General features: G+C 45.4%; 1 protein-coding gene across 4 annotated transcripts in view; it reads right to left on the bottom strand.

Moving 5' to 3' along the window:
- PELI1 (pellino E3 ubiquitin protein ligase 1) overlaps positions 1-14,247 on the bottom strand; it is a 272,271-nt gene that overhangs the window by 22,748 nt on the left and 235,276 nt on the right. For all 4 annotated transcript variants that reach the window (XM_078649426.1, XM_078649428.1, XM_078649427.1 and 1 more), the window contains one exon: positions 13,894-13,995. In XM_078649426.1, the coding sequence (XP_078505552.1) occupies positions 13,894-13,995 (102 nt within the window). The remainder of the gene's footprint in view (positions 1-13,893; positions 13,996-14,247) is intronic.

Raw genomic sequence — 14,247 nt, 5'->3', positions numbered from 1 at the left:
TTTCAAGTACCCTCATGCACACTCTGTACTGTTCAAGACTTTGGTCAGCCAAACTAGCATAATGTGTACATGACAAACCAAGGCTCAGCAATAGACCAATACTAGCTAAAGATCCATATCTCAGATGTATGCTTACAGAGCCCCAGTGGTTTTACTGACTACACAAGCTGGATTTCAAGCACTAGATCACACCTTCACCAGACTTTGACATTGTTTTTCGTGACACCACCACTTCTGAAAACGTATAGAATTGCTGTGCCTGCCTTATTGCATGTATTAGAAGTAACAGATTATTTTCAAATAAAATTAAAACACCCAAAGCACCAACAAGACCTGCGGTGTTCTTTCCGTCAGTCCTGGAAAGACATTTGCGGCCTAGCTTACTGGTGCATGGGTTCTGAAATGGGATCACCGGGTTAAATTGTCATAAAATCAAATCGTTACTGAACCAAACTGTTCAATGAAGAGTGGTTAATTGTTTTTTTTCATTTCGTATAAAGTACTCCTTATTGGAAAAGCCTCTGTGGTAAATTAGAAGTGAATTTCCCATGCCAATCAATATGTGTACTTCATATCAGCACTCTTCTAAATGAAGCTTGCAGCCAGCAAAACCAACAAAAGGAACACGCCAACATTTTCCCCTCGGACCCTGCAAAACGATGTTCTTTGAAAGGCCACGAACCAAAGATGCTGGTGAAAGGTCTCAGATCAGAAATCCTCACCCGCTTGGTTTCGGGTTGGATATTCGTTAGTAGATGTCGGAACGTTAAGGGCCACTGCCAAGGAAAGGAAACCTCAGCTCGGGCCGCTTCCTTCCCTCGCACATAAACAACCAGCTTCAATCTACCTAATGACCACCCTGACACGGCAGCTCTCTGCTGAAATGCAGAAAGGGCTCGCGGCTGCAACTAAATCTCAGTCCTCCCATTTCCCCGGAGCACTGCACCACGCGCCAGCAGGCTCAGTGTCCGCGTGGCACGTGACGTCTGCGCAGTGCAGACCATCTCTACGCGCCTGCTGACCCGACAAAGCTACGCTGCGCAGTAACCGCAGCCGATCCGGGCGTTTTAAACTAACATGCCGAGGATGTCATGGCACACACCTGAAACGATTCCTCGATGGCCCCTTTGCGTTGGTATCTTTGTGCAGTATTGAGAACCGCTATGGTAGTTTTTGCAGCTATGATTTTCACACCACACATCGAGAAGCCAACTGCATACTTTACATTTCAAGTGGAAAAAAACACTATTTGGCCTGCTTTTTAGCAGCTCTCAATTACGGATTACTTTTTTTGTCCTCACCTAGTAGCGGTTTATGAGCACCTCTTAAAACCGACAGGCCCTTCGGCACCACTGTATACGATCCATACAGCCAGGGAACAGGTGCACAAGGGCATCCAGGGTGAACGGCTAGAGGTTTGCTTGTTTTCAATTCTACAGCGAACTCCATAATTGGAAGTGACATGCGTTGCCAGCACAGACACTCGTCTCCAAGCTACATGCTCTGACAAAGGGGGAGAGTCTTCCCTTGACCTCCTGGGCAGAGGGGGCCGAGAGACACTGTGTAGCCCCACATCATTAATCAGACATTACGCATCTTAGAAATTGTTGTTCCCCTACACTATGCAAACGGGGACGTTGTGTACACTGGGGTATGGCGAAGGAGCAAAGACTAGGGGCAATGCAAGGAACAGGAAACGTACACCGAGATAAATGTCATTCATTACTGAAAGGAAAACGGATCATAGGAACTCCGACGAGAACAAGTCATAGGAGGTCATCACGCTGTACAGACAGACAACAGTCAATCACCTTTTTAATTGGGATGCACATATTCACATAATGTAGCCGCACATTTGTGAGGACAAATTAGCCCTATTAAATGTCCAGTCATCCTTTAGGAATCCAGCACAGAGTGTACAAGAGGACAGAGAACTAACGAAAAAAAATGAGGTCTGCGCAACCTTTCTAGCTTTCGTAGGTACGGTGAAAGTAATGTACATTGAAAAAACTATTTTCGTTCATACCACAGAGTAAGTGTGGGAGTGGGTGGAAAGCGTGGCTAACAGCAGAGAAAACAGAAAAGGACCTTACCAAAACTAACTAACAGCCGACATGATCCAACAGAAGGAACAAGTATATGGAAAAAGTACAACAGAGGGTAAAAATCCCCTGCAAACAATTCAAAAGATCTGAGATCCAGAATGGGGTGCACAGTGCCATATATGAAAGCATATGTAGAACACACTCTAGCCCCCTTCGTATAGTGGCACCCTTCTGTTGAACCAATTTGGTACCTCAACTTTAAACAAAAGGAGAGCTAAAAGGTATTCCCAAATAGCACGCAAGTCTGGTCTTTGGAACTCATGATAAACTTCTTGCAATAACCTGAACAGACACATTCTAAACGTTTGTCATGTCTGAAGGTATATTGTGCCACTTGTAATGTAATAACTGCAGCATTCCCCAACAGAAGTGGTGGGAATAGAGAAGGGGTTTTGAGATAGCAGAAAGGAGTGAAAAGCTGGACAGACTGGAGGGGCAAAAAACCCTTGGACTCCATTGTCCGCATATTATGCACTTCCTTTCTACTAATTGCAACTGTGCTTACAAGCCAGATGGAGGACTAAACAATCTTAAGAGTGCGTCTACGGAATATGCATTTTTGTGGTATTTGAATAGCGAGAACACAGAAAGACGGCACCAGAGCACCCCACAGGAAAGCAGGGATACAATCAGACTGTGACTCGAGGCCTCCTGGCGGTGTGGCTGAGTAAGGCTGGACTATTTACTGTCTTGTGAAGAAGTGCTCTTTAAAGAGACAGGTCTTCTGCTTTCTTAAATTGAAGAGGGGTTGGCAGGAGTGTTTCTGATGGATATAGATATTGTTCCAGATCCTTTGTGTGCAGGCAGAAAAGACCTGTTGCTTAGTCTAGTTTTTTTTTTGCACCTGCTTGTCCTACAATCTGATTGTAATCTAGCTCTGAATATGCAGCGAGCCACTTGCGATGGTGAGCTTGCCAGCCAGATAGGCCTGGGCGCCGGTCGTGATGGCTTTGTGGATGAAGTAGATGACCTTAAAGTTGGTTGAGGCTACCACGGAGCAATGGGAGTTCACAGGATTGGGTGACCGGATCATATTTCTTTAGGCCGATATGCCATTGTGGACTGGGAGGCAATTAAATAAGTGAGCATGACCTGGTCTTTGCCCTTCACGTTATAATAAAATGGAGGGATCTGTCACAGCATACAAGTGCAGAACAGGTTCAGACTGCAAAATGTTCTCAAACAGCTTTATTTTGTGCTTCGGATGAAACAGGCTTATACTCCATCAAGGCAATGTTTGGATCCTTCTCTCAAGTCCGTATCGGTGCATAATCAAATCCTTTTTTAGAAAATAATCTAATCCAGTTCTTGCAACTTGGGCCCAAGCAGAAAATGTTTACCTCTCAGTAGAACTGGTGATATTTAGACTGGCAGGAGTTAATTTTCAAAGATGAGATTTTTCAGCGGAATAAACTGGATGGAATGATTTAAAAGGCAATGGGGCTATCAGGAAGAAAATGTAATGCATTTTTCTTTACATAGATGGAGACACGAAAGCATGCAGCAAATAATCAACAAAGAAGTCACAAATATTAAATTGAAACGGTCTTGGAATACAAGAAAGTAAGACCAGGGACACAGATGGGAACGTCAGAAATTAACTCCCCTGTTTTATATATTTGTGGTTGCTTTATGCCTTCAAGGTGTTCGACAAACTTGCCTGGAAGTACGACAAACTTGCCTGGAAGTTAAAGGGGTCAGAAAATTCACTCGAAAAGTTCATGAATCCCAGCAAAAATACACCTTCAATGGCGACCATGAGCCCCTCGTCTGGGTACATGGGTTTCCAAATCTAGCCCTTTACAAGTAAAAATCTGTAGTGCTGACAGATTTCTGCATCTTCATCCATTCAATTTACGTTTCAAAAGTTACATAATTTCTACTTGTAAACACAAAGTTTCACTTTGAGCGCTTCACTCGCCTCCAGGTGAGTGAGGGTTCTTGTCCTGAAAGCGGTTCTCCCCTGCATAACAATCAGAACTTTTTTGTTTCTCTGTTCGACACTTGGACTGCCAAAAGACAGCAGACAGTCTCACAGTTTTCGTATTTCATCAGACGTACTTCTGGTGTTAAAAAGACTTGCCATGGCAAACATCAAAAGGCCGCCAGGCACTTCATCAATAATGTAAGAAACATTTAATATGTATGAGATACAGATTTTCTAAACTCGCACTTAAATGGTTACACCCACAGAACTTTATAAACAGGCAAGGTTCAGGACAGTGCCCAGCACACATTCTTGGCAGGGGCTGGAATGCCAATGCCATAATTAGTCAAACAATGATATACACAGTGAGCAGGGGATGAACACACCTTAAAAAGGTTCACTGAAAGCAGACTGCGCCAAAAAGCAGCAGCTAGGATTCGAATAGCAACATTCTGTTCCATTTACCAAATGCCCTTCATTCCTCTGTATATTGGCGATTCCACTAATACAGCTGTCGCTGTAAACCAAGGTGCTCTGTATTTTACCAACACTTGATTTCAAAACAGGTCGATGCTGGGCATGTGGAACCAAGTGAGTGTTCTAATGGACTGATTATTTACATAAAACATAGCAGGGGCTAGAACACTTGATTGAGAACTGACACATTCCCCCTACTAATTACTGGAGTATTTTGTTCAACTTCAAAAAATGTGCCACACTCTTTAGATTCTAAAATGAAAGTATAAGCTGGTCCAAACATTCAAAGCTCGGGGAAGTGGTAGGCCTTTGTAATGGACATGTATAGAGGGCATTCCAAGTTACACAACATTAACTGCTGAAAAGAAAAGAGGAAATGGCCTGCCTTCAACTACACCTACGCTACTAGAAGAATCTCACTCTCAAATAGAAAGTGCTGCTTGCACATCAGTAGCTCCATCAGAGGAATTTAAAAATCACGCAAGCGCAGACCCTGACGCAACCCAAGATGTACACAGCCAATTCAATGCAACATCAAGTATTATGCTTGCCGGAAGTAAGCGCCCCAATGTCAAGCACACATACAGATGATCCTAAGAGGCTTGAATTCACATACTGTTCACAGCCATCCTAGAAAGTGCTGGTCACGGCAACCTGCCAATATAAACCTCTGCTTTATAGCATCAAAAGGATACACTTTTGCATGCGATACAGTGGAGAAATGTGGGAGACACAAGGCATTCAGACCAAAAAAAGCTACCAAAGGGAACACGCACTGGCAAAGGCAAAAAAAAACAAATCCGGGAGTTTTGAATACCACTAACTTGACCAAGGTTTCAGAGTGCCAATTGGGTTACACAAGGACACATTCATTTTTGTTAGGCACAAGGAGATTAAGTGATTTTCCCAGAATCACAGGCTGGTGAGCGTCATTGCCGAGACCTGAACCCGGTTACCTAGATTTGAGATAGAGAACCCCCTAGCCGTTAGGCCACATTCTAGTTGGCAGCAAGTGGGTTGGCTTTACCAATGCTTGTTTTTTTTATTTATTTTTTATTTTATTTTTTTCAACTATTGTTGTGAAAGAGGCCGGGCTCTAGTCATCCGGAAATGAAAAGAATTAAAGAAACAGGGGGGAAAAAATCCAAAATTAAAATGTGCAGCCTTGGCTGCTAACCTTTTGCTTGGTCAAGGCTTCATTTGTTTTGTCATTTATTTTTTTAAATCTCTTTATACAGAGGTTGCCGGTCAGTAGCATCCACAGGGTCTTCGTGAGCTGCTGGCTAGTGGGTTGCTTTCTGAACGGGCTGATATAACTCAGCCATGCCTTCAAAGCCAATTTCTAGTCACAGCCTTCTGCGAGGGTTTTGTTTTGTCATTTTTTTTGCAAAATGTTTATTGTTGGTTAAGCGGTCGGACTCTCGTCAATCTAAAATGGAAAAAAAAAACTGGCTAAAAGCAAAACAAAATGAATCTTAAAAAGCTCACATTCCCTTAATAGTTCTTGGCACTGAAGTGGACTACTTTAGGTGTGGATGTACTCCTTGTGAAAAGCCAAGAGGATGTCCCTCACAGTAAAGTTAGCCAATAGCTGAAGAGGGCTTACTTACTGCCCCCTACTGAATGCTGTGTTGGGCAGCAGAAAAATGTGAATGACAATAACAGACCAATGGATGAAGAAGGCTGGCTGAAAGCCCCCTATAAGTATACTACACGATTTAGAAAAATTAAAAGGCCTTGACTAATACCAGACATAAAAAGTCGATGCCATTTTACACTTCAGTTTGCGGGGGCACTGCTAATGGTAAAGGTATGAGACTGAATGTACACATGTGATATACAAGAAAGGTTGCAGCCCATTCTTTTATTCCAGTGCACCGGTGATGAATCAGAAAGACTGGATATGGAAAAAGTGCAGTCACGGGACACAAACGAACCTAAATACTAAATGCAAGGAGCAAGTCAGTGAATAAAGAGAATTGAACTAAATTACCTTGAACTATTTGTATCCACTCCACAGGCACATTTGGAGTTAATTAATGACTGAATCAGAAGGTGTAGTAGACAGTCAAGTTACCCCTCTAGAGTACGAGAAAATTTTGCGTTGTCAGTTTTAAAAACACAATTAAACTGACTGAACTATTCCTTTTCCCAGAAGCGCGAGACTTTAACAGCGTTACGTCACAAAAACAGCCACAAATACCTCGAAGAAGTAGCACAAATGTCAAATACGATTGAATGAAAATACGACAGGGCTGACGAATATCTCTGAATCGAATTAAAAACGCACAAGCTCCAGGTTGACTGGGTGACAGAGGCTAACTCCAACAGGGGCGACCAGGGGGTCCTCGTAGGCTGCTGGCTAAGTTGCCTTCTGATAGGGGCTGAAATAAGCCAACAATGCCGCCAGTGTGAATTTCTAGTCACAGCGTTCGGCAGTGCGGGGCTGGTTTGCTTTATTTTGAAACCGGCCCAGGGCTTCCACGCAGCAATAAGGTTGTAGCGGAGGTTGGCTGTGTAGTAAAGCACAATAAATGCGTCATGCTGCTCGAGAAATATGGATGTTGACGAGATTACAAAGGGAAGTTTTTTCCGGTGTCCAGCAGGTGCCTTTCTATTAAAGGCCACAAGAGGGAGCAAGTCGGATGAAATAGTGACTTTGGAAATGTAAATGTTTGCAGAACTGGAAACTCAGTGTTCGCTTTCTGCACACCTAAATTATGACGTGAAACAGAAAAAAAGAGTAACTCGGCACAGGAGGTGCAAATGTGTCTAACTCCGAATAGTTTCCCTTACAAACGTAATGTTCGGTAAACGGTCATTAAGGAGTCCTGTAAAATCCCGGGTTATAGACGTCAGTACCGGGAAATCCCGCTAATTATATATGTGCCCTGTTTTATTTCCAGAGAGTTTTGAAACAGTATTCACTATCGTATATATATAAAGCTTCTGCATCGACCCCTCTCTCAGAAGGTGGCGGCAGGGCTCTTTAAAAACGGGGTGACGTGTGCAGGTGCTGGGGTACACGAGAGAAACGCAGACCTCAAGTCTCGCACATTAAGAGTGAGACTCGAGTATTTGGAGTGTGGGTTCAGCTCTCAATCCCACCGGGTTCACCGCAGCCAACACCTGCTCAGAAGGGTTCGACCCTACATTTTAAACGCGCCTCTAGTCGGGGTTCTGCAGAGCAGCTACCGGGTGCTCTAGCTATGGAAACAATCCCACCCCAGGGGAGACCTCCAGCAGGGCTCTTCATTCATGCCCATTGGATACCTCAATGTGCTGCTCCACTGCTTGTGGAAGCTATGCGTTTACTTTCTTAAAGTTTGTGTCGTTTTATTCAAATGTGCTATCTTTTCTCTGGTGTTTTTTCAATGTTGTAATTGGTGTCGCAGTCTGAAGTGCTGCGCATTAGCTCGGACTAATAAAAGTTTTCTAAACTTGAAGTCTCTCTGGCTCGTCCTATTGCGCAGGGCCGGTGGTGATCATGCTGCACCCCAAGCAGGCCATTTACCTTCCAGGGGTGATAATACATTATAAACGTGCATTTAATGCTCTTGTGTTATTTACCACACAAGCTCCCATATTCGAACACTCGTCTCCTTCACCGGTTTCTGTTAACGAGTGGTCCTTCTGTGGACTGCGATCACTGCTAATGTCTAGTCCTACCTCTATGTTTATGGCCTGTCCCAGATTTTCATTTTGGGAATCTCTGCGCTGTTGGTCACGCCCGTGGAAGCCCGGGCACATCTAGTCAGGTGGGTACATACACGGAGGTGGAAGCGTGGAACCTGAAGACACCAGTTCCAATTCAGCACGACAGGTATATAAAATACAACTTCCCAAAAGTCTCTGGGGTTTTTTTCTCTTCCGAAACTTGAGGACAGTGCTGGAATGTCCCTAGCGTTTACGTTCTAGTGTTGCAGGGTGCACCAAACATGCTTCAGTGATTCTGAGAACGGAGCCGCTGCACCTTCCTGGCCTGCGAAAGCTGTGCTGCTGTGTAATCGCACCGTAGTGCCGGGCGCTTCGAGTGGCAGGCACCAAAGGTTGCTATATTTCCTCCTGTGGACGCTACTATTACCCACTGGTTAAAGCGCTGCGAATAGCAGAGGCTACGGATGTAACTTGTAAGGCCTTGAGGGATTTTTCGAATATGCCTCTCGCTGCGATTGGCTGCAGTGACATGGAGAGCCCAAGGAGGTTTCAGAGGTGGGGGTAGGGGTTGCTATATTGACTCTTACGGTAGAAACGCAGCAGCCTTGTAACCTCCTTCAAAGAGAAGGGAGCTGTACTACGGAAGCAATAATTCTGCACTGTGGCCCTTTCCTAATGGTGCGCCCCAGCGAGGATACGCTGACCCGGGTCAAAGCGAGCCAAGAGCGGGCTGGGAAGCACCCCAGACACTGGTGGTGAAGGACAAAAGAAACGTGAATGAAAAAACGGGGGCAAATCTAACAAGGTGTGCAACTGAACTCGGACCCATGGCGTCTTCCGTTGAAATCAGGCCAGGAAGACCAACGAGAAAAAGCTTCGGAAACAGGGGCATACATACAGAACAGATGGGGCTTTACAGCTCCAGCGCTTACATGGATCAAGAGTTTCTAGGGTAAACGTAGGTGGAAAAGCCACACTGGTCCTGAAGGATTGTTTTTCAATGCCAATCTTCCCCTGGCCTTCCAGAGAGGACTCTTTTTAATAGAATGCTCACCGAACAGAACCCGAACAGGAACACAAAGGTGCAAAATCGGCCTGCTCGGGAATTCCAAGTGCTACCTAATGGCGAGTAACTGTAATGAAAGGAAACTTAAAACATAAAAAATATAAAAATACAAACACATGAAACGAGCTCTTCACGTGATGCACGGAGAAAAAGTAAAGTAGGGTGTAATTATATATATATATATATATATATATATATATATATATATATATATATACACACACACATCTGCCACCCGTCTGAAAAGCACCGCGATCTGAAAGCTCCTGCCCTCCTCCCCTCTCCCCTGACATTTGTTTGCAGTACTTGAGAACAGTGGAAGGAACAGAGGTTAGACTCCAGGGGAAATTCGTCAAGATAAGAATGGAAGTGACCTTGGACTGGAGAGAGGAAAGCTGCTCCAGCAATGTAACGGAGCCATGTGGCTCCTGTTGATATTTGCATAATGTCCACTAAGATATGCAGCAATATCCGCTCCCACAGACTGGTAGTACCAGATTTACCTATGCGACATACATACGTATATGCCAGCAATGGCACAGCGAGTGAGGCAAGGGGTTGACATCTGATGTGACGCACAGGTCACACGTTCCCAACAAGGTCAAACGCCCTTCCCCCACAACTTTCATCCTCAAAAGGTGAAAACATCAGTCATTACATTTGGTAATGCTAAAGCGGTCAATGTACTACATTTTGGCAGGGACAATGGCCATGTGGATTGTTTTGATTCATGATGTACTTGGCAATTAAAATACATTACTGACTTTTGTTGGTCAGTTGGTACGTATATTGGGGCTGTGCTCGGTTTTTGGCTTTCGCGATTTTGCGTATGATTGCAAGACCATCCACGCATGGGTTTGCTTGCATAGCATTGCGCTATCCTCCATTAGTGAGTGTTGTTTTGCCGCCTTCTTTAGTATTTGTAGAAAAGAAGTAAATGGGAGATTCCGCTGCCAAAGGTATGCCATGTTAGTGATCTGTAAAGATGATTGAAGATACTCCTTGTAGGAGGACTGTGGATCGCCTTTTAGTGTGTTCGAGTGCATTGTTGATCTATTTTCACGATTGCACCAGACTTTATACCAGGTTTTTATTGTTACATGAGCAACCGAGATAAGGAACGAGGGGACCAGATCAGGCGAATGAAAAAGACAACAACTATTTATGGGTCTCCCCAAAGCATAAGCATCTCGCAAGGTGGAACTATGCATTGTGGATAGACAGAATTAGCTGTTTGAATAGCAGAAGGGAGGGGTCAGGTGAAAGACAGCGTAGTGGAACAGAGTAAATAAGGCGGTAGTACTGAGGTGGGGGCAAGAGGCAACAGGTTGGAAACACTGCAAGTTGAGATGTACTCTGGGACGCAGGAGGCTGCGTTTGGCCACTTACCCCAGTGTCAATGAGAACTCTCGCGCATACCTTTTCTAACCTATACATTTACCCATGTCGAAGCAGTTGGAGACAGAGCCAGGGAGGGTAATCAATGCATTAATTAAGAGCACAGACTTCAACACAGCAACAGGATAAGGAGTCCTCCTGAAGACAAAGCGATTGGCCTCAGCGTCCGCCTACTGTGACCTAGACTGGGCTTTGAGGGCCTCACCCTTCGTTGCCCAGGAGGCTGCGGCAGGGAGGACCCTAGTACTTTTAGCCAGTCCCCAGCTGAAGCAGGTATTTGGGACCCGTTATTGAGGCAGACTTTACAACCCTGCACCTTTGCTCCAAGATTTCAGGGACCACAGAATGAAGACACATACAGGACCTCAGTCTGACTGTTATTGGGCCCCTAGCATAACAGAGAATAGCGATCTCTGAAATAGATGTAAAGCACAACACTGGCAGCAGTATCATGAGGCGGAAGTAAAGCACAACACTGGCGGCAGAATCCGGAGCGGAAGTAAAGCACAACACTGGCGGCAGAATCCGGAGCGGAAGTAAAGCACAACACTGGCGGCAGTATCAGGAGGCGGAAGTAAAGCACAACACTGGCGGCAGTATCAGGAAGCGGAAGTAAAGCACAACACTGGCGGCAGGATCAGGAGGCGGAAGTAAAGCACAACACTGGCGGCAGGATCAGGAGGCGGAAGTAAAGCACAACACTGGCGGCAGTATCAGGAAGCGGAGGTAAAGCACAACACTGGCGGCAGTATCAGGAAGCGGAAGTAAAGCACAACACTGGCGGCAGGATCAGGAGGCGGAGGTAAAGCACAACACTGGCGGCAGTATCAGGAAGCGGAAGTAAAGCACAACACTGGCGGCAGGATCAGGAGGCGGAAGTAAAGCACAACACTGGCGGCAGTATCAGGAAGCGGAAGTAAAGCACAACACTGGCGGCAGGATCAGGAGGCGGAAGTAAAGCACAACACTGGCGGCAGGATCAGGAGGCGGAAGTAAAGCACAACACTGGCGGCAGTATCAGGAGGCGGAGGTAAAGCACAACACTGGCGGCAGTATCAGGAAGCGGAAGTAAAGCACAACACTGGCGGCAGGATCAGGAGGCGGAGGTAAAGCACAACACTGGCGGCAGTATCAGGAAGCGGAAGTAAAGCACAACACTGGCGGCAGGATCAGGAGGCGGAAGTAAAGCACAACACTGGTGCCAGTATCAGGAGGCGGTAGTAAAGCACAACACTGGCGGCAGTATCAGGAGGCGGAGGTAAAGCACAGCACTGGCGGCAGTATCAGGAGGCAGCAGTAAAGCACAGCACTGGCGGCAGTATCAGGAGGCGGCAGTAAAGCACAGCACTGGCGGCAGTATCAGGAGGTGGAGGTAAAACACAGCACTGGCGGCAGTATCAGAAGTAAAGCACAGCACTGGCGGCAGCATCAGGAGCGGAAGTAAAGCACAACACTGGCGGCAGTATCAGGAGCGGAAGTAAAGCACAGCACTGGCAGCAGCATCAGGAGCGGAAGTAAAGCGCAACACTGGCGGCAGTATCAGGAGCGGAAGTAAAGCACAACACTGGCGGCAGTATCAGGAGCGGAAGTAAAGCACAACATTGGCGGCAGTATCAGGAGTGAAGTAAAGCACAACACTGGCGGCAGTATCAGGAGCGGAAGTAAAGCACAGCACTGGCAGCAGCATCAGGAGCGGAAGTAAAGCACAACACTGGCGGCAGTATCAGGAGCGGAAGTAAAGCACAACACTGATGGCAGTATCAGGAGTGAAGTAAAGCACAACACTGTCGGCAGTATCAGGAGGTGGTAGTAAAGCACAACACTGGCGGCAGTATCAGGAGGCGGTAGTAAAGCACAACGCTGGCGGCAGTATCAGGAGTGAAGTAAAGCACAACACTGTTGTCATTATCAGGAGGCGGTAGTAAAGCACAGCACTGGCGGCAGTATCAGGAGGCGGAGGTAAAGCACAGCACTGACGGCAGTATCAGAAGTAAAGCACAGCACTGGCGGCAGTATCAGGAGCGGAAGTAAAGCACAGCACTGGCGGCAGCATCAGGAGCGGAAGTAAAGCACAACACTGGCGACAGCATCAGGCGCGGAAGTAAAGCACAATACTGGCGGCAGTAAAGCGCGGCAGTATCAGGAGGCGGAGGTAAAGCAAAGCACTGGCGGCAGTATCAGGAGCGGAAGTAAAGCATAGCACTGGCGGCAATATCAGGAGCAGAAGTAAAGCACAGCACTGGCGGCAATATCAGGAGCAGAAGTAAAGCACAGCACTGGCGGCAGTATCAGGAGCGGAAATAAAGCACAGCACTGGAGTGGAAGCATGACAGGGATGGCACAGGAAACAATAATAAGTATAAGATGTGCACATTTAAATGGAATATCGGGGCATTGATGTCGGAGTTGGGAAAATAGTTTGGGTGTGAGCCTTAGCTATATAGCAGGTGCATAAAGGGGAAGATTGTAGGCTACACAGGCACTCTTCACTGTTGTACCCTCTAATAAGACCACTGATATTATTTTCACCTTCCACGACAGACTGACAAATTAGCAACCAGAAATTGTTGAACTACATGAAAAGACAGGAAATCCAACTACAACCTTCACTCTTAGCCTGCTCGGCGATAATGCAATCCTAGACCCACCCAGTCCTACCAGAGCTCACAACAAATAAATATGGATTATTTTAAGAGGCAACTGATTTAGGAAAGATCACCTCAAATATTTAAAAGCAAAAAAGAGCAACATAAACGTTAATTATTAGCTCATAATAAATGAAATTCAAAATAATCCTGTCAAGATGAACAGAACAGGTCCTCTTGTGATATGAATTCAACTACACATTCAGTGCTTTGGTGATAGTCAAACTGAATTCATGAGGGTCAGTAATAATATAGGCACATTGAAAAATTCATGTGTTATCCAATGTTCAGTATACCACGCAAAATGCATTTCAATAATCAAAACATAAGTTTTGTACAAACAGTCTCTAATTCGAAAAGATGATGACTTTATGACAAAACGCTGTACTGAAACGAACACGGATGTTCTGTCCAAGGATAGCTCGGTTCCTACCATTGGCAAATTCAGATTGGCTCCCTGGGTTGACCATGCAACTCAATTCGCAGCTGCATACTGCACAAAATCTCATGCTCGTACATAATATCGTAGCATCGTGGTAACTTTGGGGACACTGCAACAAATGAGCTGAACACAAATGAAAGACACTCATTGCAGCCAAATTTCCTCCAGTTCCTTACCTGAAACATATCCGTGTTACTGTCATGCGTGTACTCCACCACTACAGTTTGGGCGCGAGACAGTGTGTATGATATGCTGTGTTGGTCCTTGTTACTTATTGCCTGCAGAAAAGGTGCAAAGCAGATGTTCATCATCAATTGTCCTTAGAAACATTTTTAGCAATGATCAAGAAGAACACAAACAATTGCACATTAATGGATACATCTGTAAGGTTTTTACCTGTCGGGAATTAAACATATTTTTTTTTACTTCACTTGGACAAAGGACTCAAACATGATAATTTTAAGGACAAGTGAACGATAGCGAGAAAAAAAACTAGGAGAAAAACTTAAAGGTGGGTGTATCAGAGTACC

This window comes from Lissotriton helveticus, chromosome 6, assembly GCF_964261635.1.
Source record: "Lissotriton helveticus chromosome 6, aLisHel1.1, whole genome shotgun sequence".
Taxonomy (NCBI): domain Eukaryota; kingdom Metazoa; phylum Chordata; class Amphibia; order Caudata; family Salamandridae; genus Lissotriton; species Lissotriton helveticus.
The sequence above is the reverse complement of the archived record's forward strand: the minus strand, read 5'-3'. Positions and strand labels throughout refer to the sequence as shown.